At 46.0% G+C, this 27,849-nt stretch overlaps 1 protein-coding gene across 2 annotated transcripts; it reads left to right on the top strand.

The window, feature by feature from the left end:
- The first annotated feature begins 44 nt into the window (after nt 1-44).
- Nucleotides 45-27,849, top strand: DPP7 (dipeptidyl peptidase 7). 2 transcript variants are annotated; one of them, XM_039561569.1, is made up of 13 exons: nt 49-220; nt 524-637; nt 4,727-4,866; nt 5,559-5,722; nt 16,239-16,374; nt 20,072-20,153; nt 21,923-22,089; nt 23,212-23,272; nt 24,652-24,770; nt 24,854-25,010; nt 25,317-25,381; nt 26,219-26,289; nt 27,354-27,849. In XM_039561569.1, exons 1-13 carry the CDS (start codon nt 136-138, stop codon nt 27,493-27,495), a joined length of 1,503 nt encoding a protein of 500 aa, XP_039417503.1. In that variant the 5' UTR covers nt 49-135; the 3' UTR covers nt 27,496-27,849. The 2 variants fall into 2 exon arrangements, with proteins under 2 accessions (XP_039417504.1, XP_039417503.1); XM_039561570.1 differs by lacking the exon at nt 25,317-25,381 and having other exon boundaries at nt 45-220; nt 27,354-27,444.

Here is a 27,849-nt window from a genome sequence, read left to right as displayed (position 1 = left end):
GCCGCCAGCACGGAGCCGCAGCGCGCGCGGCGCTCGCCTTGTCACGTGAAGGGACGCTGGGTCACCACGTGATCCCGAGGCTGGGTGGGTCACGTGATTGTGCCCGCGCTCGTTGTTTGGTGCGGAGCGGCTGCCATGGGCTCCGTGCCGCTCCTCCCGCCGCTGCTGCTCCCGCTGCTGCTGCTCCTCCCGCCGCTGCCGCTCGCCCGCGCCGCTCCCGGTGGGTGCCTCGGGTCGGACCCTTCTGCATGTCCCTCCGCTCCTCGGGCCGGATCCCTCTGCCTGACCTCCTCCCTCCCTGGCCAGAGCCCCGGCCCTACCATGGACGGGACCCTCAACTAGCTTTCCCGGGCCCCGGGCGGCACCCCGAGTCGGCCTCGCTGGGCCAGAGCCCTCAGCCAGCCTGGGGAGCGCCGGGTGGGCGCTCCGAACTCCCCGGGCCCCGGTTCCCAGGCTGGGTTGTGCCGTATCGGGTGACAGCGCCTGTTGTCGGTTTCCCCTGTGCTGACGATGCCCTCTCCAGCTGCCCGGGTCGTGCGACCCGGCCTGGAGGAGCGGCTCTTCCCGCAGGTGCGGGACCACTTCAGCTTCGAGACCTGCGGCAACGAGACCTTCCCGCAGCGGTACCTGGTGTCGGGTAGGTCCCGTGGGTGCTGTGGCTTCGGGCTGGATTCCTTTCTGCTTAACCTTTAACTGCCTCTGTCCCGAGGCGGAGCAGGAGCTAGAGAGTAGCACTGGGCATCCAAGAATCAGTGTGAGCAAAGGGCCAACCCTATACGAGCCAAACATTCCCCCGCATTGTCTATATCCTCCTCTCCTTTTCGTCCACTTTTTACAAAAACACGTACTGATAGGACAAGGGGGGCTGGCTTTAAATTGAAAGAGAGTAGGCTTAGATTGCATGTTAAGAAGGAATTCTTCCCTGTGAGGCCCTGGCACAGGTTACACAGAGGAGCTGTGGCTGCCCCATCCCTGGAGGTGTCCAAGGCCAGATTGGACAGGGTTTGGAGCAGCCTGGTCTAGTGGAAGGTATCCCTGCTCATGGTGGAGGGGTGGGGGACAGGGTGGGCTTTAAGGCCCTTTCCAGCACAAACCAGTCTGGGATTCACTGCTTGCCTTCTGTTTGTTCTGGCTGTGTGGTGCGGGGGGGATTGTGGGGACTGGACTCTCTGGAGCAAGAGTAGATTAGAAGCAGGAGCTGCATTAGGTTTGCACCGGAGCTGGCTCTGTGTGTGTGTGTCTCCAGCTGACCCCAGCATCTCTTACAAGTGCAACTCAGCGCTCTGAATGTGTCAGGCAAAACAAATGGTGACTGAAATGTTGCGCTCTGTACCGCTGAGTTTTAGGCGTGAGGGTAACTCCTCTTGGGTCAGTGGTTTGTGTTATTTAAAATCGTGCAACTGTAGATAGCTTAATCCATGCCAAAGAATGAGCAGTGCCAGCAAGGAGCCAGCTGTGTCTTCCTTCTGTGTCACTGACAATAAAAGAGAAAAGGCTTTTCTAAGCAGCACGTGACCAAAAACACAGCAATTTCCATAACCAGTGTCACATGTTTTTCAACCCTGCCTATACAGAGGAATTGGGGAGCAATCTGCAGGGAGAGAGCAAAGGTGGACTTGGGAATAGCAACAGACCTGAGCACTGCCCAGCTTGGTGCCCACCTGCTGCTGCCTCCCAGCTGCACTGGGGTCTTCAGATGCTGCAGCTCACCTTCATGTCACCCGTTGCTCTGCAGCTTGTTCAGCACCTGTGCTAAGTCGTGTGTTTCACCAGGCACAAATTCATGAATCAGTTCAACCCAAAGATATGGACGCACTAGTGAATTTTGAGAGTATATCCAAGCCTGAGATTTTGCTAATTAAGTGGCCCTTTTTGAGCAGAATGTTGGGATTACATAGTTTAAAGCATTGTGCAACTTTTATTTGTTTTCTTTTAAAGTGTTACATTTTATCTGCGAGTCCTGGGCATAGCTGAAATATATTTGTGAGGAGCGAAATATTAACATTGCAGTTCTGCTGGTTTATAGAGTTTCTTACTCAAAATTCCTGTAATTCCATTTCCCTCTACTGTTTTTTGTGCAATATGAGACTTTTCAGATTATCAGCAAGAAAATGAAGACTAATTTCACAACAGGGAATCTGACACTCTTTGAGTCTAGCTGGCAATTCACCCGGATTTCAATCTAAAACCAGATACCTTTCTGAGGAGCCCATCTGGTTTGGTTTTGGCTCCTGTGATGGTTGTTTACTCCAGGAGCCATGAAGCATATCAGGAGAAGAGCCAGAGGAAAGAAGACACCGAGCACTCCAGTTACCTACCCAATACCCAAAGCAAATGCACTCTAGAGAGTCAGACAGCCTCTTTCTTAATGAAGAGGAGCAGTTTCACTCATAAACCATTTCAAATCTCATTCCAAGCCAAATCTGGCTTTGGCAATTCTGTGCTGAGAATGCCAAGAATTAAATTTGGGCCTCTCCCTCTCCGCTCATGAAAGCGGCCTCATGTGACAGCAACATCCATGGGACAACTGCTGTGGAGGGTCCTTTGGATGATGTGTTGAAATCAACACTTAACTGACAGTCTGAGGTTTGTCATTGAAGAAAACTATTTATTACCCCTCTTAATTCCTGTGCAATTTATGACTAAACTAAAATCAAATGTTTGTTGTTAGCAAGTATTAGAGCAACTGTTTGTTAGATAAGCTAGTGTTGACATCATGGCTCAGCTTGTCCTGCCAGACTCCATTTGCCTTCAGTTATAAACTGATCTGGGGATGAAGCACATCATCTCCATATATCATCATCATATATATATATATTCATATATTTTCATATATATATATATATATATAAATATGACATACCATGTGAGATATATATGTGTGTGTGTGTTACATATATAACATGTATCAGCATATCCTGGGCTCCTCCCCACAGTGTGGGCAGCGGGTGTGCAGGGGGATTCTGTTCCTCTGCTCAGGTGAGACCCCAGCTGTAGAACTGCCTCCAGGCCCAGGGACCTCAGCACAAGGGTGTGGGGCTGCTGGAGTGAGTCCAGAGGAAGCCACAGAGATGATCTGAGGGCTGGTATAGCAGGGCATCTCACCCTCTCCTAAGAACTTATCTGTTGTTTGTTAGCCAGTCAGGTAACTCAAACAGGGCAAGCTGTGTTGTGAGTTTTTTTGGGCCACAGGGTTAACACTGGTCTGGTATTTCCCAACTGCCAATAAATACCTTACTGTTGAAGTGAGATCTGACAGGATAAGCTGGTTTTTGACTGACTGACAGCCATTCACTTTACAACTACAAAAGCCACCCTGAACTTTCACAAAGCAGAAATCTGCTATAGATTTTTCTGGAAATGCGTGGAGTCTCTCCTGTGAGCAGGGACGTCTGCTTCACGGTTGCTCTGCAGGGGTTAAGTGAAGGAATCTGTGTATGTTATCATCATTTCGGTGGTAAATTACATTTGACTCCTAATCAGTACTATGTCTTTTGCCATCTTTAATATAGGTACCTTGATATAGTGCACTGTTTTATGTTATGCTGTTATCTACTAGTAGTTCTTTAGTTTTATACTGTGTAGTGAGTAATTCTAATTAAAATCTTTTGTCTGTTATCTCTTGTCTGTTTAATAAATAATTCGTTTTTATAAGTAGATCTGGTTTGCTGTCATTAGAACTGTGAAACAGGGTGATTCCTTAAATTTAAAATGTTGCCAAAATTTGAGGCTAAGGCAGGGCTTATCTGAAGCTTCCCCTTGTCCCGTGACAGCTGGAGCTCCTCTGCTCTGGAGACAGTCTGGGCGAGTGGTTGTGGTCAGCCTGGAGAAGAGAAGGCTTTGGACAGACCTTCTTGTGGCCTTTCAGTACTTAAAGAAGGCTTGTGAAAAAGAGGAAGAGTGGCTTTTTACCAAAGCCAGTAGTGATAGGACAAGGGGCAATGGTTTGAAGTTGACAGATGGTGAATTTGGATTGGACATAAAGAAAAAATTCTTCCCTGTGAGGGTGGGGAGGCCCCGGCACAGGTTGCCCAGAGAAGCTGTGGCTGCCTCATCCCTGGAAGTGTTCAAGGCCAGATAGGACAGGGCTTGGAGCAACCTGGTCTAGTGGGAGGTGTCTGTGCCCATAGCAGGGGCCTTGAACTCGATGGTCTTTGGAGATCCTTCCCAACTCAGACCATCCTATGATATGCAATTTACAACTTTATGCGTCACAGCAGGAGCATCAGAAAGATGCAGGCAATTCCGTAATGTCAGTTTTGTGTGAAAATTGAGCTGTGCAAGTGTTTTGGAGTGAGTTGGGCTAAAACGGGTATATAAATGGGAAAATCACTCTTTTGGGGGGAAGCTGTCTGCAAATGACTTGCAAAACTTGAAATTTTATGTATTTTTCAGGCAGAAGTGAAATTTTCAGGCCATGTACTAATCTTGCAAAAAAGTGGAAGCTGTTATTTATTGCCATCCAAATGAGAGATTTCTGGAGCCTAGCCTTTCTAACACCTTTGTGTCCCAGCTCAGGTAGCAGGAATCATCCTATTCACAGAGTTCTTCCTTGTTAAGCTCCTGCCCAAACTCACCAAAAATGGACTAATTTTGTGCACATGTTTTTTGTTGTGTTTTTGGGAGTTTTATGTGTTTTCTGTGAGTTTGGGTTTTTGTTGTGGTTTTGTTTGTTTGTTTGTTGGTTTTTTTTTTTTTTTTAATTTGCTTCTTTCAATTGCCTCAGCAAAGTTCTGGAAGAAAGGATTTGGACCCATCTTTTTCTATACCGGCAATGAAGGTGACATCTGGACTTTTGCTCAGAACTCTGACTTCATATTTGAATTAGCAGAGGAACAGCAAGCACTTGTCATTTTTGCTGAGCATGTGAGTATTTTAGTCATTATGCATCCTTTAGAGTCCTGTTCTGTTCAGCATTACTAAATTCAGCTTTCTGCAGGTCTGGAATACTGGTACCATTTCTTGCCATGAAGCTGAGTCAGACCTGCTGTAAGCTTTCTCCCCATGACAACAGATCTTCTTTCCTTAATCATGGCTTTTGAATACTTTTTTACTATGCTTCCCAGCACTCCAGAATACAGACTGCTGTTTCAGTACAGCCTATGCCACAAATGATTTGGTTTTGTAAGTAGTTTCTACAGCCCTTGAACTCCATGTTGGAGTAGAGAGGTACTTTGTTTGGATAATATTTAATCTCTCTAACCTGCAAAGTCCCAAGCCAACCTTTCCCACACTACTCTATTAAATCATCTTAGGCGTGAAGAGATTGTCCTGTTCCCTTTTGTAGTTGGGGGACTTCAGGAGAGGTACACGTGCTGAGAACACACTTGGCACCCACTGAAGCAGCTTGTTAAGTACAGGCCATCCACTCCAGGATCTGTCCTGAAGGTGTCTGTGTATCAGGTGCTGGAGACAAGGCAGTTCCTCAGTTATGGACAAGTTAGAGGATGCCTCATGCTCCGTTACCTCTTCCTATTAGTGCACACTTAGCCCAGCTCTATGGTGAAAGCAGAGAAGACCCACACCAGCGTTGCCACAGTGTACCTCTTTCATTTCAGAGGTACTATGGGAAGTCTCTTCCCTTTGGACTTGAGTCAACGCAGCTGAAGAAGACTGCTCTGCTCACTGTGGAACAAGCCCTTGCTGACTATGCCGTGCTCATTACTGAGCTTAAGCAGCAGCTTGGTGCTGCAGACTGCCCTGTCATCGCTTTCGGAGGCAGGTAAGGGTTGTGTGGGCTCCTTCCCTTCTCTGCATCCTTTCCCAGCCAAAGTTATACTGCCGTAAATCTCTTAGGCTCTCAAGGAAGTTCTCAAGGCAGAGCTTTAAGCTATCCTATTGAGAGCAGATGTGTCTGTGTCTCAGCTCCCATGAGCTCATCACCAGGTCCCACTCTGCTTTTCCGTCAGGAATTAGTCTCCATTTGTGGTTGCTTTGGAGAAGCACCCCTGACTGGTTGTTTCTAAGCTTCTTCAATGTATGAATCATCCAGTACTGCAGAAAAAAAAAATCAGTCTGGAAAGGGTAAAGGGAAAATACCAGGCTTGCCAGTGATGAGAAATGGGATGGTGTGCCAAAACTTGAGGAAACAAGCACTAATGGGGTCTCTCAATCTGCTTCAGGAGGTGTTGGCTACAATGAACCTCATCTGAAACGTTTCTACACTAATGCGTGCAGCATGAGGAACAAACAAGAGGAGCTCAAAGCTTTGGCCTAGGCCCAAAGATTTGGCACCACTAGCAAAAGTGAAGTCTGGTAGCATAAGTCCTGTGACTAGAGTGCCCTGTTGGATGCTTACAGGCTCTTCAGGAGGGATGGGCAGCACAGAAGAGATGAGGAGATGGCGTTGTATGTAATGGAAGGAATAGAATGTCTGGAGGTCACGGTTGGCAATGGCACAGTTGAAAGCCTCTGGGTAAGAATCAAGGGACAGATAAATAATGCAGGTGTCACTGTGGGTGTCTCCTTTGGATCTCCCAGACAGGACGATGATGCCAACAAATTATTCTTTGAGGAACTAAGGATGCTTTCAAGTCAACTTTCTTTGTCCTTATGGGGGACTTCAGCTTGCCAGAAATCAACTGGGAGGATCACACAGGTGGTACAATCTAGGCCAGAAGATTCCCTGAAAAACCCAGATGACAACTTTATGGCACAGTTCTTAAAGGAGCAGAATCAGAAAGATACCCTTCTTGATCTACTGCTTGTCAACAGAGAGGATTTTGTGAGCAAAGTGGAGATTGGTGGCTGTTTTGGCCACTGCAGCCATGAAGCCATCGAGTTTAAAATCTCTGTTGACAGGAGGAAAAGTGCCAGCAAAACCTCAGCTCTGGCCATGAGGAGAGCAGACTTCAGGCTGCTCAGGGAATTATTGAGTAAAGTCCCTAGGGGAAATGTTTTTGTAGGTGATGGGGTCCATCAGTGTTGGTCACTTTTTAAATATCACCTGTTAAGGGCACAGGAGTAGCAATTCCCTAATGTTGAAAGTCAGGCAGGTGAGGCAGAAGGCCAGCTTGGCTGAATAGGGGTCTTCTCTTGGAAATAAGGTGGAAAAGGAGGTTGTATGCCCAGTGGAAGCAAGGTCAGGTGACATGAGAAGAATACAGAGATACTGCTCCCCACTATAGGGAGAAAATTCATGTGGTTAAAGCTTAATTGGAGTTGAAGCTGCCAGAACTGTGGGGAATGATAAAAAGAGTTTTTTAAATACATTAATGGCGAAAGGCAGTATAGAAATAACATTGGCCTGTTCTAGAATGAGGATGGTCACCTCACAAATGGGGACAGAAACAAGGCAGAGGTGTTTATTGCATTCTTTGCCTCTGTCTTCACCATGGGTGACAGACCAAAGGGCTCCCAGTGCCCTGAGCTGGAGGACCACGAATGCAGGAAAAATCAGCTCCCAGTTGACCCTGAATATGTGCAGGATCTGCTGCTCCATCTGTATCCCTGCAAATCTGTGGGGCCTGTTGGGATTCATCCAAGAATCCTCAAAGAGCTGCTGATGTCATTGCAAAACCTCTCTTGATGATTTTTGAGCAGTCTTGGGAATCCAGAGAGGTCCCAGCTGACTGCAAGCTGGCGAACATTGTCCCAGTTTTCAAGAAGGGCAAGAAGGAGGACCCTGGAAACTACAGGCCTGTCAGTCTCACTTCAGTGCTGGTAAAATCTGGGAAAATCATGGCAAATACTATTCTGGGAGGTATTGAAAAACCACCTGGAGGCCAATGCAGTCATTGGTCACAGGCGGGTTTAGGATGGGAAAGTCCTGCATGTTGAACCTGTTTTCTTTCTGTGATGGGGTAACCCACGTGGTTGATCTAGGAAAGCCAGTAAATGTCATTATTTTGGATTTCAGCAAACCTTTTGATGCTATCGCTCCCAAAGACTTTTCTGGGCAAAATGTCCAGCATACAGCTGGAAAACTGTGCTGCATGATGGGTGAGCAACTGACTCACTGGTCGGCACAGAGTTATAGTGTCTGGGGTAACACCAGGCTGGAGTCGCTAGTGGGATTCTGCAGGGCTCCATCCTCAGCCCTGTGCTCTTCTACATCTTCGTTAATGACCTGGATGCAGGACTTGAAGGAATACTAAATCAGTTTGCCAACAACACTAAATTGGGAAGAGCTGTTGACTCCCTTGAAGGTAGGAAGGCCCTGCAGAGGGACCTCAACAAATCAGAGCGATGAATGGTCACCAACCCTATGAAGTTTCCCAATGGCAGATGCTGAGTTCTTCACCTAGGGCAGGGCAACACTGGCTGTGTGTATGGAGTGGGGAATGAGAGGCTGGAGAGCAGCTGCGGGAGGGGATCTGGGGGTCCAGTGGCAAATTGGATATGAGTCAATAGTGCCCTGGCAGCCAGGGGGGCCAACTGTGTCCCGGGGGGCATCAGGCCCAGCATCGCTGGCTGGGTCAGGGTGTGCTCTGCACTGAGGTGGCCTCACCTTGTTTTGGACACCACAATGTAAAAAAGACATTAGGCTATTAGTGTCCAAAGCAGGGCCATGAGGATGGGAAGAGTCTGAAGGGGAGGCCTTACAAGGAGTGACTAAGATCACTTGGTTTGTTCAGCCTGGAGGAGACTGAGGGAAGACCTCACTGACCTCTTCAATATCCTTTGGAGGGGTAGCACTGATCTCTTCACTCATCACCAGTGACAGGACTCAAGGAAACAGCATGGAGCTGTGTCAAGGGAGGTTTAGATTGGATATCAAGAAAATGTTTTTCACCCAGAGAGTGGTTGAGCACTGGAACAGGCTCCTCAGGGAAGAACAGGCTCCTAAGCCTATTTGAGTTCAAGAAGTGTTTGGACAACACTCCCAGGCACAGGGTGGGATACTTGGAGTGTCCTGCACAGGGCCAGGAGTTGAACTCAGTGATCCTGATGGGTCTCTTTCAGCTCAGTATATTCTATGATGCTATGAAAATGAGAGATTCCTCCTGCAGGATCAGAACTTTTTACATTGTAAACACAGGAAACTGATACTTGGTAAAATATTCTTTCAAGGGGCCACACAGCTTTTTATTAAACACAGCCTCTTTAACAGCATCCATCCATTTTCATTGTAGGCTTTTTCATAATTCTGCTCTGCTGCTCCTTGGTTCCTTGAAGCAGTCCTTTCCCAGAGTGCTCACTGTGCTGCAGCTGGGTGGATGTGATGTCCTTGTTTCTTGATGGATCCCCACTCTTGCAGTAGAGGGGTGCTTCCCTCCAAAAGTCTTCCAGAAGTACAGGGCTTCATTGCAGTGAGCTAAAAAGCATTTGACCTGATAGTTATCGTTAATCCTCCAGCTGGCTGTGGTGTGGTGACCGAACTGTTGACCTCGTGGGGGTTTATACTGTGACTATCAGGCCAGTAGCTAGTGTAGAGAGGCCCAGAAGCTGCCCTGGGATGGGAAGATGGGAGAGGGATTCAGCAAAACCTCCTAGCTGGCTGCATGTTAGACTGCAGCTCTGTGTGTGTAATTGAGGGCTCAGTCTGCAGCAGCCCTGAACACACTAAACACAAATGAAGAACTGAAATATGGCAGTGCTGGAGAAGCACAGCATTTCGCCTGGGAGGTAAAAGGTAGACTTATTCTGGTGCTTATAACTGTGCCAAATTAACCTGAAATTACTTGCAGCAGGTTTCAGGTAATGCCTGTTCCCAAGACCAGGGCTAGAGAAATGCAAATCGCTTTACACATGGGTGTTGTGAGAACGGTATTTACTGAACCACTTGAGGTGATGGGGAGGGAGCTTGAGTGCTTTTAAGCTTGAAGTTAGACCAGGTTTAACCTGTGTTTTGGGGATGTCATTTGTCACCCCCAATGGCCTCAGAAGAACTCTGCAACCATCAGCAAGTTAATGACTTCTGTCATCTTGGGTCTGTCTAGCAACCCTTGATCCATGTGTAGATTGTGGCCCCAGCACTGGAGCTACCAAGGTAGCTTTGACTTTTCTTGCAGCATTTGTTAACTTTTCCCCTTCCCTGTATCTGTGCTGATCAAGTGTCCGTTTCCCGCGCTTCACGTGTCGGAGGAAAATAACTTTAAGGGATGGGACTATGCAACTACACGAATTTATTGTTTAAAATAACAAACTCATCAGTCGAGGCGTGAGATTTTACAACACCTCCGAGTAATGGCAACTAGTCACAAGATTTAGGGTTACATCGTAATTTATAACTGTCTAATCCAATAGATACTTAAAACGACACTTTGTTTTAGATTAATGACCTATCACCTGTGGCACTTCTTACTGCAATGCAGCTATGTCTTGGCCAATAACTTCTCATGTCACGTACACACAGATGTCTCTCTTATACCATCTACATTCTTAACTTACACTATATAAAACCACACTATTATATTTTAAAACCCTTCACCAAAACACCCAGTGTACAATTTTACTTATAATGATAGGAACACAAGTTTGTAATCCTTTTGCTTAAAGTCCACAAATCTCTCTCAATTAAGCCAGACCTAGTCTCTTCCAGGGTTGTAAATCAAAGCCTCCTTTAATTGCAGGAGTTTCTACTCCTCTGTCTTCCACATCTCCCCTTCCTTTCTGCACCAAAAAACCTCCTTTGATGGATTTATCAATCATTCGCTGTACACATTGAAACAGACATGGCACCATTATGAGAACTATTACTATGACTGCCAAAATGTATAGGCCTGTTGTAAGACATTTCTTTACCCATGATGCTAAACCCCATCCACTAAATAAATTATCCAGCCAAGTTCCATCATCAATTCTTATTTTCGACACACCCTCTTTAAGTTGTTGTATGCTCTTATAAATAGACTCTGAGTGGTCAGACAGATTCATACAGCACATCCCCTGAAAGTCTTTGCATCCATGTCCATGGGCTAGTAAAAGAAAATCAATGGCTGCTCTATTTTGCAAAGTTGCATGCCTCACATTTTTGACATCTGCCAGAAGGCCACTTAATGCAAGGGATGTGGCATTAGATTGTTTACTCAGCCAACATCCCAACTGCTTTAACGCAACTACTGAGGCAACTGGTGGCATAAGAAGAGATGTTACAAGCCTTTTTCCATAGCCCCATGGGGTAAAATCATCTTTGCAATCTGGTCCATATTGATGCAGAGTAGATCTTTTTTGTCTGTGTCTCACGTTGGCAATTGTCTTCATATTAGGAGTAAATAATGTAAGCTCTCCCAAAGTACACAGACCACCCTTAATGTTTGAAGGGATAGCTGGCCATGCTCTGTCTCCACATACAAAAAACATTCCTCTTGGTAATTGCAGAGGAATAGAGCTAGGTGCAGATGAAACTACAAACGTACTATTACACCAAAAGGAGTGGTTCTTATACACAGGGTGATACGGAGAAACATCTCTCATCAGTGATTGATTAATGTCTGTAGAATGGAACTCAACACAGAATTTCACTTTTACAGAACCAAGGATTTCCAATTCTTCAGGTTCATCAGAGGTTTTAGGATGATAGGGAGTCCACCATTCCCATGTATTTACTGGAGTATAGTGTTCCCAGACTTCTGATCCTGCAAAGGTACCTCGTAAGGCCCTGTCAATTTTCTCTGGGATTGGCCAATTCTCTATTGGAACATTGACTAGACAAGTTGAAAATGGATTTTCTGGAGTTGTGGAGACAGACATAGAGTATCCAACCCTGAAGCATTAGCTAAAGTCACCCAAACATTGGTCTTAGGTTGATCAACCAGCAAAGCTGTCCCACCGAAAACAAACAAGACAAACAAAGCAAAAAAACCCCTTAACATTTGATTAAATTTCATGTTTCTTGAAAGTTCTCTTGGCAAAAGACTCCTTCTCAAATTTCAATCTCTAAACTAATTTGTAAGAATATTTTTTTGTATTTCCCAATTTCACTTTCACTTCATCTAATGATGAGGCACAAAAATATTTTATACCTTCTTTAAATAAAAAAATGAGGATTATTTGCCAAAAGATCTTTACAACACATTTGCTTATGCACTCTTACATCAATCTAAACCCTAAAATTTACAGCTTTAACAATAAAACAAAGATTGCAGGTATGGGCTGTAGTCTCTGCGAAGTTCACGTCTGCGTACTCTCTTCTCTACTCATAGAGTTGTCAGCTTCTTTCTGTGCGTGATATGGTTTCACATTCTTCGCAGGAAGCCACCTAGGTCCCGTACCTGTAGAAACACAAGCAAACCCTTTGCCCCAGGTTATTAATGGGAATGGACCTTCTATTTGTCCTGTTTCTGGATTTCTAATCAGAACCAAAGGATTTTCTCTCAATTTTGCAAGTGTGCTATTAGAGAAATGCCTAAATATTGGAGGATCGGGCTCTGCAGAAGAACTATTCAAAAAGTTATAAACATACAAAGCTTTACTTAATCGCATCTGTGGTGTTACTTGTGCTAGATCTCCCTTTTGCTTATCTAAAATACACTTCAAGGAATGATGTGTCCTTTCTACAATTGCCTGACTCATGGGCGAATAAGGAATGCCAAAAGTATGGCAAACACCCCAATTCATCAAAAATGTGGCTACCTTCTGGGCTGTGTAAGCAGGACCATTATCTGTTTTTATTTCTTGAGGTACCCCCAAGGAAGCGAAAGCTTGCAAAAAATGCTGACACACATGATTTGCTGTCTCTCCTGTGTGTACAGAAGCAAAAACTGCATTGGAAAATGTATCCACTGACAGATGGATATTTTTATATTTTCCAAAAGATGGATACTTAGTAATATCCGTTTGCCACAATTGCAAACTCTGTAGCCCTCGAGGGTTTACTGCTCCCATGGAAACAAGAGGCTGCACCAGTTGGCAATCTGGGCAGGTATTTACAATTGCTCTAGCCTGATCTCTGGAAAGACAAAACATTCTCGTAAGAGCTTGTGCATTCTGATGAAAAAAGGCATGACTCAACTTTGCTTGTTCAAAAATATTTGGCAAGGTGTTCACTATGGCAACTGTTAACTTATCAGCCCTGGAGTTGCCCTCCGCCAGGAATCCTGGGAGTGAAGAATGAGCCCTAATATGGGAGACAAAATATTGATTAGTTCTATCTTGCACGAGTGTATAAAGACATTTAAGATGACGATACAGAGCATTATTACTAACATCCTTCAAAACTGATCCTTCTATTCTCTTAACTATATTAGCAACATAAGCAGAATCTGTAATCAAATTAAAAGGCTCCGGGAAAAGCTGAAATGCTCTAACTACTGCTGCAAGTTCTACTACCTGGGTTGAACCCTCCACTATTTGAATATTCTGTTTCCATGTTTTAGTTTCTGGGTCTTGCCACGTTACCACTGAACGATGTGTCTTTCCTGATCCATCACTAAAAATTGTCACAGCATCCAAAGGCACTTCACTTAACAGTGGTCTTTCTCTAAAGCTTAATTTGGCCTGAAATAAGTTATGACTAGGGAAATGAACAGAACAAGTGCCTGGATAATTCAATAATGCTATCTGAAGTTCTTCTGAGTTTAGTAATGCCCAATCAAAATATTGCTTCTTCAGAGGCAAGTAAATTATTGCAAACTCTTTGCCTGCCATAGTTAACAACCTTGACCTGCCTCTGATTATAATCGTTATAATTTCCATCGTTGTGAAGATTGTTTTTGGAGATCTGTAAGGCAAAAAGACCCATTCTATTATCAATAAGGGATCTTTGGCAGAAGCATCCCATTGAAATATAAGACCATACAATTGCATTTTTTCCCCCAGTACTGCAAGGAAGAATGGTTGTGAATCTACACAACGATGTACTTGTCTTTTCTGAAAAGCCTCTGTTACTCTGTCAAGTGCCTTTAGAGCTTCAGGTGTGAGGGTTCTTGGGGATGTAATGTCACAATCTCCCTTTAACAAATCAAAAACTGGAGCAAGTTCATCTTTAGTAATCCCTAAAGTAACTCTAATCCAATTTATCTCTCCCAAAAGCTGCTGCAAATCTTGTAAAGTATGAACTTTAATTCGAAGCTGTATTTTCTGTGGCCTTATTGACTGTTCAGTCATTTTCCATCCCAAATATTTCCACGGTGGAGTTTCCTGTATTTTTGACGTAGAAATCTCAAATCCAGCCCTTTAATCTCTGTTACAACACTGTCACGAGCTTCCTCCATCTCGGGTTTGCTCCTCTTCTCTCATATCTCACCGGCAATGCTAACAACGATTTACGAGCTGGGACAAGATCATCCTCTTTAGATACCTCCCGATGTATAACATTCCAATTTGTTAAAACAGGCTTTTGTCTTAGATTTATTTCTCTCTGCTTATCGGCAGAGGAAAGCCTATTCATATCTTGAAGGCTTAAATTAGATTCATCCACTGATGGTAAACACTCATCCTGAGTTTGCACATCTGCTGTGCTACCGGCATCCCTCCGAGCTGTCATGGGGGCATCCATCTTTGCCTTCATCACTTCCGAAGATGCCATTTCCTGAGATGTAATTTCCGGGGTCTCCCGCCCTCTGGCACCATACGTCACTTCCGAGGGCTCCCCCCTCTTTCTTCACCACCCCCCCTTTCGGGTGCAATATCGCAAGCGGCCGGAGGGGGCGACTGCAAGGGAGCCCATGGCACAGTAAAATTTTCAGAGCCGCCATTAATCACTGAGCTGTTCAACAATTCTATCACCACCCGGCAAGCAGGGATTAACACAGCCGCCGCCTTATTGCGTTTTGAAGCGAGGTCGTAAAGTCTAGTTGCAATATCATCCCAAACTGATTTAGTAAGAAGAGGGTCAAAATCAACGTCAGGGCAATTACGGAAAACCCAAAGCAATAAATCTTTCACTTCTTTGCTGGGAAGAGGCTCAGAATGTGACTTCAGCAAGGCATCTAACTTATTATAAACATCCCTCTGTTCTTTTGAAATATTCTCACCCATCTCTTAACCTCCCCGGCCCCTGCCTCCACTCAACGTTGAAGACAGTTCTCCTACCGGCGTGCTTTGGAGAAATCGGCCCGCGACCCTCCGTTTAAGCTTCCTTTCAGCTTCAGCTCTCGCCGGATCACCCTTCGTTTCAGGGTTTGGCTAACTCACGTCAACCGGGGGAATCCTCTTCATTCTACTCCGACCTCTGCTCTGTAAATCCGCCTCACACCGGGCACCACTTGTCCGTTTCCCGCGCTTCACGTGTCGGAGGAAAATAACTTTAAGGGATGGGACTATGCAACTACATGAATTTATTGTTTAAAATAACAAACTCATCAGTCGAGGCGTGAGATTTTACACCACCTCCGAGTAATGGCGACTAGTCACAAGATTTAGGGTTACATCGTAATTTATAACTTTCTAAGCCAATAGATACTTAAAATGACACTTTGTTTTAGATTAATGACCTATCACCTGTGGCACTTCTCACTGCAATGCAGCTATGTCTTGACCAATAACTTCTCATGTCACGTACACACAGTTGTCTCTCTTATACCATCTACATTCTTAACTTACACTATGTAAAACCACACTATTATATTTTAAAATCCTTCACCAAAACACCCAGTGTACAATTTTACTTATAATGATAGGAACACAAGTTTGTAATCCTTTTGCTTAAAGTCCACAAATCTCTCTCAATTAAGCCAGACCTAGTCTCTTCCAGGGTTGTAAATCAAAGCCCCCTTTAATTGCAGGAGTTTCTACTCCTCTGTCTCCCACAATCAAGTATGCAGCTGTTATTTGGGGTGCCCAGGGAGGATACTCTCCACTTTCCAGGAGTCGAGAGGGCTGCCTGTTCTGCCATGTTGAAGGACATCCTTTGCCAAAAGCCTGGCAAAGTTTTGACTAGTTCTAACTAGTTCTTGTCATTCTGTATGCAAAATGTACAGTGTGTCTTCTCTCTTTGAACAGCAAGCGCTTCACTCAAGCCCTGCTTTGCTTTGCTGTGAAGCTGTGGGGACACCCTCAGGATGGTGCAAAGTTAAATACTGAGGCAGGATTTACATTTGTCTTCAGAAACAAACTGAGCTGCTGTGTTCCCATCAGAGCTGGTGTGAGCATTTGGGGAAAGGCCAGTAAGAGCACAATGCTCATTGGCCATAACTGGATCAACATGAGGATGAGGCACAAAGCATCACAGATATCCATGAGTATCATGCATATCACAGAGTACACGCGAAGACATGAGGCATCACAGATATCCCTGAGCTTCTTGTTACCGTGGGTTAGGGTTTACTGGTGAGCCAGTAAATGTTGGCCTGAACTTCTGAGTTATTACGGTAAAAGTTGTCTGTTAAAGGAAATAACTTGTCTCTCCTTGGCAGCTATGGAGGAATGCTGAGCGCTTACCTGAGGATGAAATACCCGAATGTTGTGGCTGGAGCATTAGCCGCCAGTGCTCCTCTGCTGTCTGTGGCTGGGCTTGGAGACCCCACCCAGTTCTTCAGAGATGTCACAGCAGTAAGTAACATCTCTTTTCAGGAGCAGTATTTTCTTCCTTTAGGAGTGCTGTTTCTTTTTGCTTTTCCAGGTGTTTAAATAGACATCTATCTTAACAGCATCACTGCTAAGCAGGGAGTGCAATTAAATGGGAACCTGCAAGGAAAAGCAGCAGCTGCAGGATGGCTAAGCACTGCCTTAGCTGGGGCAGCTCAGGGTCCAAAGATGCTGCTCCAAGCAGCACAACTCTGTGCCAGTACCTTTAGTACCACTAAGAATTCACTTTCCCATTTCTAGTGGCTTGACCATATTACAGCCTGAAATTTTTCCCTCATGCCTGACTGAACCCCTTTTGGATAATTTATTTTTCAAATCCTCTCCCAAAATGCTGTATTTTGCATTGGCACGAATGATTCACAGGATCTCCTTAGTCCAAGGTGATTGCATTTCAGTGAAGAACTTGGAAATCTTCATTTCATAACTAAAAATGTGCAAGGTGTCCCGGGATCACTTAAACTAAAGTTTAAATGTGGCTTTTGCAGTTTAAGGCCATGAAAAGTTGGTTTTAGAACTGACTTATATTTATCTTGTAAGGAAAGAAATGTACTACCTGGTTGTACTGAAATCTTGTGACGGTGTCTGTTTTTCCTCTTTTTTGACGTGAATTTCTAGATCTGGGTGACACAGATGGCTTTGTATGAACTACCTTTGTTATCCCTCAGTTGGGGCTGAGGTCTGTGCCCAGTGCAGGAGCCAATGAACACACAGAACTGAGACCTTTCATGCTCTTCTGCCCAGAATTAGTGCTAGGCTATAGGTCATTAAGCTGGCACCTCTCTTTGGGGAGTTTGCAGGCTTTGATACAAGTTACAACAATGAAGTTGCATAGAACTTGTTCACTGGTCGACTTAACCAATGCTTTTCTGCACATGCTCCAGTCAGTGCCTGGTTCACTATACCAGAGTGGTCTGACATTTGCATGTGAGATGCCTCAGCGGTGATTTTTACCTTGCTACTTAGTCTTGGGTTACCTTTGGGCCACCTTAGCATTCTTCTCCCCTATCCCTCTGGTCTGGAGGTGATTAATCTTTGTTGACATATTCTTGTCATTCATGTGTTACTTTGCTGTTATTCTCCACTTCGAACACCACACCTGTGTATGCAACTTCTGATCTTTTTGTTCTTATTTATATACATGAACAACTTGTTTCTATGCAGAGACTTACACAACAGATAGCTTTACCAGTAAGTATAAAGGAAAGACTGTTATATGAAAATAAACATATTTGAAACTCCTAAGTGTGTAAAAGAATAATAGACATCTCATCTTAGAGTTATACATTTTAAAACAAAAAATGTAATATCATTTTGTGTGGAAAAATTCACAGCCCCAGAGGCTTATGTCCAGAAAGGAGACAGAGGAGTCCTGTAATTTTATTCAAGTAAAGGGGGAGGCCATGGGGCATTTCCCATGGGGTCTTTCAAATTTTGGGGGGATGCAGCCCCCTTTTTATCCTAATTTCCCGGATGCATCACCCTCTTCCTTTCCCCATTGGCTGAGGTACTTGGAAGGTACAGAGTTTCCAAATCACCTACTCTATGTTCCCCTTTGCTGTGCACCCCTCCTTTTTTTTTCTTTTATATAGCAAAACACTATTCATAATTCTATTAAGTCTTTATTCTTTTTCTCTAAGTTTAGGAATTTAACACGGCCTTGGCCGAGCAATGGTCCATGTCAAGTAGTAACATTTTCTAGAACTGACAGTTTCTTCTGTTACTTCCCTATCTATAAGTCCCTGGCCCTATATACAAGCAGATTCACAGTCTCTTTGTACAGACACATTCATCTTATTTCTTTCAATTTAGTCAGCTAACAGGCTCTGCAGTGGGAATTCTTCCTTGGTGGAAACTAACTTCCTTTCAGCAGCCCTGTCTTGCTTCAGCTGTGAATCATTACACACCCTCAAACTTAGGGCTTTAACCTTTTCATGTGAAAAAACTTTCCAGCTAATTTAAAAATCTGTTTTCTCTGCAGCAGTAAGCCAAGCTCTAGGCTGAGCTCTTAAGCAAGCACTATGTGGTTTCAAAGTACTCCCTTCCACCTCCAGTGTGGAGGTTGCTCTGATTTGCAGTTTATGCATCTGAAATCTGAATTGCTCTTCTTGCTGAGAACACCCGTGAGAGCTATTAACCCCAATGAAGGCACGAACCTTTTATGAGTCACTGTGGAAGCCCTCTCTTCCCTCTGTCCTACCCTGTGACTCAGAGTGCATTGTCTGCACTCTGAGCCTCCAGCTCACGGGGAAGGTGACCCAAGGGCAGAAAATTGATTTTGCATTCATGTAGGACAAGGTTATATATGCCAGCTGCCTGCAGCTGGCAAAACCCCTGGTGTGAGTGCTGCAAATACAGCCCCTGCTACTTCCCTTGAGGTTACTGTTGCAGCAGCTGCTCAGGCCATCAGCTCAGATCACACATCCGAATTGGGTGTGAGTCAAGAGTAAAGCTGGAAGCCTGGAGGGGAATAGCTTTCCTTGGAATGGCTGCAATTTCTCCTGCCTCTGCTAAGCCAAACAGTTTCTGGTCTGTAAGGGTCTGGGGGTGAGCTTGAAAGGGTCCTCGTGCCAGGCAGTGCCTGGCAGCAGCCCAGCAGTGCCTAGAGGAGAGCTCAGCCATCACAGCAGCCAGAGCAGGCCTACTCCTCTATCCCAGGCCAAATTATCCCCACACTCCAGTTAGAGCCATTAGTAGGTGAAGATCAATAAGCACATCCAGAAGGATATTTGGAACTCCTAAAGGGATGCCCAGGTAAACCCCACAATGTGGAAAACCCCACAATGATTTCTTTAAACATAATTATCAGACAAAGGCAGAATTAGGAAGAAAAGAAAGGTCCCAAGCCTATTTTTTAATTGAGGCTGGGTCTTTATAAGAAAAAAGCCTAGCTAGTGATTTGTGGTTGCTTACCTTGCTCTAGCAGGGTAAAGGGACCTCAGAAGAGCCCTAATAATTCTTGTTACAAAACACTGGTTGCCAGCCAATCTAAATCTGCCTTACAACTTGAGAGAGTACAAAGAGCTTGAGTTCCTAGAGCCTTCAATCACAGAAGCAACTTGATCCACTATAACCAACCACAGCTCTTCAAACTTAACTTGAAGTGCTTTTTCAGGATCAGTAATGGTTTTCCCAAGAAAAAGGACATGGTCATTTTGCAGGCCACTAGCAGGCTTAAGAAGAAAAGCAGATCTTGGTCTTGTACTCCCAATGCATAACTGACTTCTCCCATGGCTCCTTCTCACAGATAAAGTGCAGTTTCAAGGACTCTGCTCTGTGTTTAAAAACAACAAAACCCTTATGGCCCTTGCAGCCGGGCCCCCTCTCTGAGGCATGCTTCATATTCTCTTGCTGCTTCATGTTCAGCCTGATGTTCCATGAAGGGCAGAGTGGTCTGTCTGACAGCTCATCCCAGCCAGACCTGGTGACACAGCTGCTGCTTGGCCTAAGCTGTGCAGAGCATTGGGTTCTGCAGAGACATACTGACTCTCTGAAGGACAAGGCAGAAGTGCTGGTGTCGCTGCCCCTGGAAATGCAGATGAGGTCCTGACCAGTGGGCCAATAACCCCTGCATCTTCTGGTCCTTCTGGCAGCATTTTCTGTTGCAGCCTCTTCAAGTATCTCCTCTGGGAAACCGTCATCTCCTATCTTTCTGTCCCTTCAGGATTTTCAGAAGTCCAGCCTAGGATGTGTCACAGCTGTCCGTAAAGCCTTCCAGCAGATCAAGGACCTGTGGCTGAGTGGAGGTAAGAACAGAGCCCTGCAGATGGCTCCCAAGGGCAGCCAGCATTCCCAGCCACGGGGGAAAAAAATTGATACAGCTTTACCTCAGCTAGTTGTTCAGATAAATCAGTGCAGGTGCCCACATGGCTTCCTCTTTCTGCTTGCAGAATTTTTTTCTTTTTTATTATTAACAGTTTCAGTTAGCATTAAAATCAGTAATCAACACCAGAATATAAGTAGCTCTGTGGAGCTGTGCACAGTGTTAATGAAACCATTTTTTACTGCACCAAAGTGCAAAACCACTTGCAGGTGAAAACCACCAGTATTTTATGCTAGTAAAGCCACATGTTTAACCAGATACTTGGCCTCAATATCCACACCATTAAGAGCTGTTCTAGTGGGTATGACAGCTGTGTGGCTCAGCTCACTGGACAGATCTGAGAAATACATGGAGGGCAGTCTAGGTCCTGAAGCAATCATCCAAGTCCCTTCCATCTCCAGTCTTGGACAGTTAGGACAGACTGGTGAAGACCTCTGAAATGGCTCCTAAGTAGGCTGGACCAGATGCCATGGGCTGATGCAGCATCTTCTGGAAGCTGTGCGTGGTGTTGGGGCAGATGTGGTGGCTTCTGGGCCTGTCTTGAGCTTTGGTCTGTGATGCTGTGTGTTAGGAGCTGTATGCCTCCCAGCTGCTGCTGCTGCTGGTCCTGGAACTGGCAGAGGAGCCCAGGGATCAAAATGCCATTTTAGCTTTGGGTCACAGCAGGAAGAATGTTACTGTTAACTAGTCGAGCTCTTCCAGCTGTGCCTGGGGCCATGCTTCCTGCAGCTGGGGGTAAGGTGGTCATATTTAAGGCTTAGGCCCTCAAGTGTGTATCCAGAGTCAGGCCGCAGGCCGTGGGTTTCCAAAAACAGCCGTGCTCCAGTGGTCAGCTGTAGAGCAGGATGGGGACAGGAACTGTGACTCCAAAATGTGGAGGATGAAAATGAAGGGAGCAGTTTTCCACAGCAGAAAAGCAAACGTGTATGGGTACATCTTGAAGTAATGTCTTCAAAGATGAATGTCCTGACCCCAGCTAACTTCTGCATCCCATTGATGTTTGAAGGCATGTCTTGAGAGTCCTTTGTGAGGACTGTTCTCACTTGGCAGTCCTTACTGCAGATGCACCACCCTCCTCCCAAGGAGCTCTTTTTTTTTTCTTTTTTTTTTTTTCTTTTTTCTTTTTTTTTTTTTTTTTTGGTGGGGAAGGATGGCGTTTGTTTGGGGTTTGGTTTAAGTTTTTTTAGTTGGTATTTTTTCCTCCCTCCCATTTTTTCCAGCTTTTGAATCTCACTGGGTCCTATATGCTGTACCTTGCTCTCCTGCATGAGAGCTTGCCTGGGGAACCTGCCTTGCGGGACACAGCAGCCCTGCCAGGGAAAGGGGCGTGCAGGCGTGAGCAGGAGCGGCCATCAGAGCACTGGTGAGGACAGGCTGTACCAAGGTGCTCTGCTCACTGTTTCAGCTGGGACCAGTTCTGTCCCAACAGCTGCTGATTCCTCCAGGCTCCCCAGGGAGGTATCAGTGGCTCCATGAGGGGCAGAGCATGGGCTGTGGGCCACACAAGGTTGTGACACTGCTCAGGGAGGCTGTGCCTGAATATTGCATTCACATGTGTAAATTTAGATGTAGTGTGTCCTTTCCACTAAAAACTCACATTACAGCATCTTCTTACTCCTGAGTGAAACAAGATGCTGAAGCTTGGTGTTACTTTCCTCTGTTGAAGTTTGTGTCTTTTCCTTTCTTCTGCAGCCTATGATGAGATCAGCAGCAAAATGGCCACATGCAATAAGATCTCTAACAAGGAGGATGTTTACCAGCTGTTTGGGTTTGCTAGAAATGCCTTCACCATGATGGCCATGATGGACTATCCATACAAAACCGACTTCATGGGTCACCTCCCTGCCAATCCAGTGAAGGTGAGGACATTGGTGTGAGTGGGTGCCTGGAGCTTAGGACACTGTGAGGCACACACCATTGGTGATGGTCATGGCAGTAGTGGTGGATGTTGCAGCCTTTCCAGTCTGACAGTAAATCTACACAATTGAAACTTCTCTGTGATGGTGACTACTGTGTTTGAAATGTGCTTCTGTGAGGTTTGGTGGAGTCACTTCTACCGTGCTCGGCTTTTACCTTAGACACAAAGACCTGTGCAAGCTTGTTGACTTCAGCTTATAAACACTAAAAACTTGTAGCTTTAAAAAAAGAAAAAAGAAATTTTGTTGTAGCCCATCTCAACGTGCTTTCAGAGATGTGTTTTCCTTGGTGGGTAGGGATGGAGATGTAAAAATCAGGCTTTTTTTTAAGTATTTCCCAGGAAGCTGACATACCTCAGGTATAATGCAGAAAAAAACCTGCTGCTATGGAGACTGGGAAACATGTGAACTTTCAAGAGAATCAGAGATGGCAAAGTGTGGGAAAAGAGCCAAGTTCTCAGGGGTTTACAAAAGCCTCTAAGACACCAGCTGCTTTTGAAAGGTACCAGCTTTGATCCCAGATCACCAGAGGCTGTTGCAATTCTTGGTGTCTCCCAGTGTGTTGTCATTTGCCTCTGGCTTTGTGGCATTTAGAGTTCTAGTCCTACCTGGAGCACACTGTACAAGGGGTCACACAGGCTCTGCTGCATTGGGACTCTGGACATCCTGCCTCTGGTTCCACTGGGCACCCAGTTTCCTTCTAGGGTCTGTTTAATGACCTCTAAAATGGAAGCAATTATTCTGCACATTCCCCCCACTCCCTGGAAAGGGCATTAAAATACTCTGATGATAGGAGGAACTGTTGTGTATCACTGTGGCCCCTCCACAGCTCCCTAACTTGGTGAAGGAACCGTCTGCCATTTTCCTGTCTTCTTGTGTCTATGTATTTTGTTGCTACAGGGGAGAAAACTAAAAACTTCAAGACCTGTTGCATTAAGCCCTTGGAAAGCCACTGAACCATAAAATGTGTAAATGATAATTTTAATCAATCTTCCAGCTTAGCCCTTCCGCAAAGCAACTGGTAACTGTTCTGTCTGCCATTTGCCTGTAATGTGTCTCATCCAGGTCGGCTGTGAACAAATTATGGCCCACAAAGACCCAGTTGAAGGCTTGGCTGCTCTTGTTGGTGAGTTAATATTATTGGTTTGATCTTTTACGTACCACCACGTGTTCTAGCAGCACTTGTCAGCAGAGCTGTCACATTACTGTGTCAGGGGAGCTGGTATTACTCTGATCTCCCTCTGGGACATTTTGCCCCTTGCTGCTTTTGTCTGTCAGGATGTCTCACAGTGGCCCAGAAAAAAAGATTTAAGGACTTCTTACAAGTTTAATGCAATTTAGTACGACTGGGAGCTAGGTTTTTTTTTTGTCCAAATAATGTATGTGCACCAAGTCAGAAATGTACCAATCCTAAATCACTGCTAAAGATGTGTGGCTGGCAGCTAGAAAAGTTGTTAGTACACTTACATCTTGGCAAACACTGTCAGATCTACTGGATGTATTCACATGCTACTTCTTCTGTGAGACAGAGTAGGAGTCTTGTTTCTTTGAGATGAACGAGCCAAGGGTGGATTTCTTCCTCCCAGTTGCAGGGGAGCACCTCCTGCCTCTCCCTGTCTTCCCAGCTGCATTCACTTGGTGGAGTTTAATCATGCAAGAGGAATGATCCACCAGAACTTTAGGCAGGGGACTGGCTTTTCTCCATACTTGCCCCTCTGTGTCATACAGGAAAACACTGTCTTTTTTCTGCATGCTCTGCAGCAGCCCACCTCCTGCCAGGTAGAGCGTAGTAGCATAGGCTGTGATGCTGAACTGGCAACAGGTGAATGGGGACAGCATTAGTATTGTCCACTGATTGCTTCCAGGACAATAATGCTCTGTCTCCTTAATGTGAATCCATTCCTTCAGCTGCAGAGAACCAGACCGGCACCTACTCATCATACCATGTCTCAAGTGGTATTGCTGTCACTTCAGGTTTGCTTGGTTCATGATAAAGGAAACAAACCAGTGTCCTAACATCTGTTTGAATATTGTAGGGCTCAGGGTGCCAGATTTTTGATCCACATTTAGCAATCAGAGCCTCAAAAGAAACTGAATAAAATACCAGAATGGCATGGCCTGGAAGGAGTTTTCTTCTTGGGAAATCAGAGGAGTAAGCTGAGCAAGGTGCCAGAGGGACCTGCTGAACCTGGCATAGCTGAAGGCCTGCCTGCTATCCAGGCTTTTGACCCATTACAAAGGAAATTGTCTAAACAGGACAATATTGCATTGAATTGAGGGAAATAACCAAGTTTGTGTCATCTGGAGGAATTTGTCACCCCCTGTATAAGCGTTGCCATAAAGCTGGACTGTAACCTCACACAGTTACAGGCTCTGTGAGCTCTGTCCCATCCTTGCACACTCACTCAGCCCTTGGCTTGGTTTTGGCCATGAAGTTCATGTGGGAGGCGGTGGGTGAGACAGCAAAGTTACTGACTGGTTTTGTGCTGTGTTCCCGCCTGGTAGGAGTGTTCTACAACTCCTCTGGCTTGGCACAGTGTTATGACATATACCAGCTGTACCAGTCCTGTGCTGACCCCACGGGCTGCGGCATCGGCTCGGACGCAGAGGCTTGGGACTATCAGGTAAGCAGATGGAGCCACCAACAGGTTTCAGCTGCTGTCCTGGTTATGCCCCTGCCCCATGACAGCTCTTGTGCTTCTCTTAGGTTTGCACTGAGATCAACTTAACATTTAACAGTAACAATGTGACAGACATGTTCCCTGAGATGCCCTTTACAGAGGCCATGCGCGAGCAGTACTGTTGGAACAAGTGGCGTGTGAGGCCACGAGCACACTGGCTGCAGACAAACTTCTGGGGAGAAGGTGAGTTGTGCTGATTGCTTGTCCCTTTGTGTTACCCTGTAGCTGTCTCCCTGTTTCCCTCTGTCCAGCTGAGCCCCATGAGGACAGGCACAGCACACTAACGGTAGAAAGTCACAGCCTTGTGCTGATTTGAGCCAGACCTTTCTGTATCTCTTTGGGACAGAAGAGGAGAATGTAAAAACTACCAATAATTTGTCCAGTTCTTCGATATTTTCTGTGCTTGGCCATGTTTGCTGCAGAAGCCAAACACATTTGGATAACTGGGTGGGAAGGAGACCTCTCAGTTATGAACTCTCTGAATTTCAGACCTGAGAAGTGCAAGCAACATCATTTTTTCAAATGGAGACTTGGACCCGTGGGCTGGAGGTGGGGTAAGCATGTGCACTCCTGCACCCTGAGCACAGAGCAGCCTTTGCAGGTGACATACTGCCCTCCCTACCTTTCAGAGCTGCACTGGCAATTCAGTTTTAGCCTGAGTTTCTGTGAGCAGCTGTTTCCTGGTGAACCACTGAGGAATCTCAGGACTGATGACAGACACACTGAGTAGTGTTCATCAGCCAGGAATACTGATGGAACAAATGTGGCTTCACTTGTGCAGACACAGCAGGACCTTCCTTAGCCCACACGCAGGGTCTGAGCCACGGCCTGGTGTGTTTCTGCATCCACACGTGGTCTCAGTGCTGTCAGCCATGTGCTCCTGGCTCTCTCCAGTCCCAGCACACTTGGCGAGACCAGGTGGGTGCTATGAGCAGCAACTCGAACCAGAACATATTTTGTCTTAGATCCCACAAAACTTCAGAGTGCTGTCAGTGTCCAGTTTAAAATGTAAGAACAAAAATGACCCAGGACTGGATTTCAAGTTAATTGAGCTCTTGATTAAATACAGAAGATCCTTGTTTTAGGCTGGCTTGGAATCCCAGCTGCAGGAGCAACAGGCTGTTTAGGGTGCATGGGCCCAAAGGAGACCTGACTTCGAACTGCCTGTGCTGGAATCAGTGGAAAGTTCCCACCTTGGGGAAAACATTCCCTTCATTTGAGACAGGTGATCTGGGTCATTCAGACTGTTAGCTGTGGATACCAGCCCTACTAAGGATGTCTTCTTATGCTTCTCCTCAGTCTTGCCCAGATCATGTTCCACTTTTCAGAACTCATGTCCAGTTTTTCCCAGTAACTTGGTGAGAATTGGTCTTTGCTCCTTCTCCTCCCAGATAAACAGCAGCCTCAGCCCTTCACTGATTGCACTGACCATTAAAGGAGGTGCCCATCACCTTGATCTCCGGTAAGTACCGAACTCTCCTTTGGCTGGCAAAATCCTGATGCCCTGGGTACTTGATCTCAGCAAGCCACAGCCCAAACAATCAGGAGATACTTTAGAATCACAGAATCATAGAATTGTTGAGGTTGGAAAAGACCTCTAAGATCATTAAGTCCAACCATCAACCCAACGCCACCACCATGTTCACCGCTAAACCATGCCCTTGAGTGCCACGCAAGTTTTTTGAATGCTTCCAGGGATGGTGAATTCAGCATTTCCCTGGACAGCATGTTCCAGTACTTTACAACCCTTTCCATGAAAAGATTTTCCCTAATCTCCTGGTTCAACTTGAGGCTGTTTCCTCTCATGCTGTCCCTTGTTACCTGGGAGCAGAGCCTGACCCCCACCTGGCTACAATCTCTCATCAGGGAGTTGTAAGAGCGAGATGGTCCCCCCTAAGCCTCCTTTTCTACAGGCTGAGGCCCCCCCCCAGCTCCCTCAGCCATTCCTGGTGCTCCAGACCCTTCCCCAGCTCCATTCCCTTCCCTGGACACACTCCAGCCCTTCAATGTCTTATTTGTCAAGAGGGACCTGAAATTGACCTCAGGATTTGAGGTGTGGCCTCACCATTGCCTCCACAGGGCAAATACTTAAAAGAGGATGGGTACCAGGCTGTTGCAGCCCAATGTGGAAGAGTGATCTTCTTCCCCAGCACAGGGCTCCAGGGATGCTGAGCTGTGCAGAACTTGGCACTCAGCTCACCTACTGTCATTAGGTGGTGTTCTTGCACAGGGGTTGGCACAAGTGTGAGACAGCCTGCAGCACTCAGTCACGTGAAGCAGTCCAGTGCCTCCTGGCATTAACCATCTGCCTTTGGGCCTGGAGCAGAGGGGGCAGCAGTCAGCAGTGCAAGGGCAAGCTTGGGGCTGCTGCCCAACTGCACTGGGGATCTGACACTGCATCTTGGTGTCCAGGGCGTAAATGTGAAGCACAAACCAGTCAGTCTCTGTCCTTAAGATCACAGCCTCTGCCTGTGCAGGAGGCAAAAACCCACTGTTCAGTCCCTGACACTGCTCTGCTTTCCCCAGGGGACGCAACCCAGCGGACCCCCCGTCCGTCACGGAGGTGCGCAAGCTCGAAGCTGGGATCATCAGCAGCTGGGTGAAATCCGCAGGCCTGGGGCGGGTGCGGGAGCAGCCCGCAGGAGCTGCAGCAGGCCGCCAGCCCTGAGCCCCTCCGTCCCCACAGCCCCTGGGTGCCACTGCCAAAGGACACAGTAGCCTGCTGAGCTGGTTCTAGGCTGGCTGGGACACTATTCTCTCCTCTGCCATGATGGTGGGAACTCCCTTTTCCTAAGTGTCCCACCTACACCTCATTGAGCTTTGAAAGAAATGCAAAAGGCCAAATCACTGACAGAAGCCAAAACTACATTGTCTGGGCTCCATGCTTGCCTGCTCAGAATGAGCTGTTACAAAGGGCAGCAATATGAAAAGCTTGCCTGGAAGGTCCAAGAACCATCACAGCTCTGAACAGGATCATTGCATGAGGGACCTTAAGGTTGAAACAATTATTTTTAGAGAAAAA

Source organism: Corvus cornix, chromosome 17, assembly GCF_000738735.6.
Source record: "Corvus cornix cornix isolate S_Up_H32 chromosome 17, ASM73873v5, whole genome shotgun sequence".
NCBI lineage: Eukaryota > Metazoa > Chordata > Aves > Passeriformes > Corvidae > Corvus > Corvus cornix.
Note: the sequence above shows the minus strand (reverse complement) of the source record. Positions and strands in the feature narration are given on the sequence as shown.

What these genes read in the sequence shown, in the direction of transcription:
- DPP7 (XM_039561569.1), top strand. Translation starts at nt 136, where the DNA reads ATGGGCTCCGTGCCGCTCCTCCCGCCGCTGCTGCTCCCGCTGCTGCTG. An exon ending in GTCATCGCTTTCGGAGGCAG is followed by an intron (nt 5,723 to 16,238) that starts GTAAGGGTTGTG and finishes TCTCCTTGGCAG; the next exon opens with CTATGGAGGAATGCTGAGCG. An exon ending in AGGCTTGGCTGCTCTTGTTG is followed by an intron (nt 23,273 to 24,651) that starts GTGAGTTAATAT and finishes CCCGCCTGGTAG; the next exon opens with GAGTGTTCTACAACTCCTCT.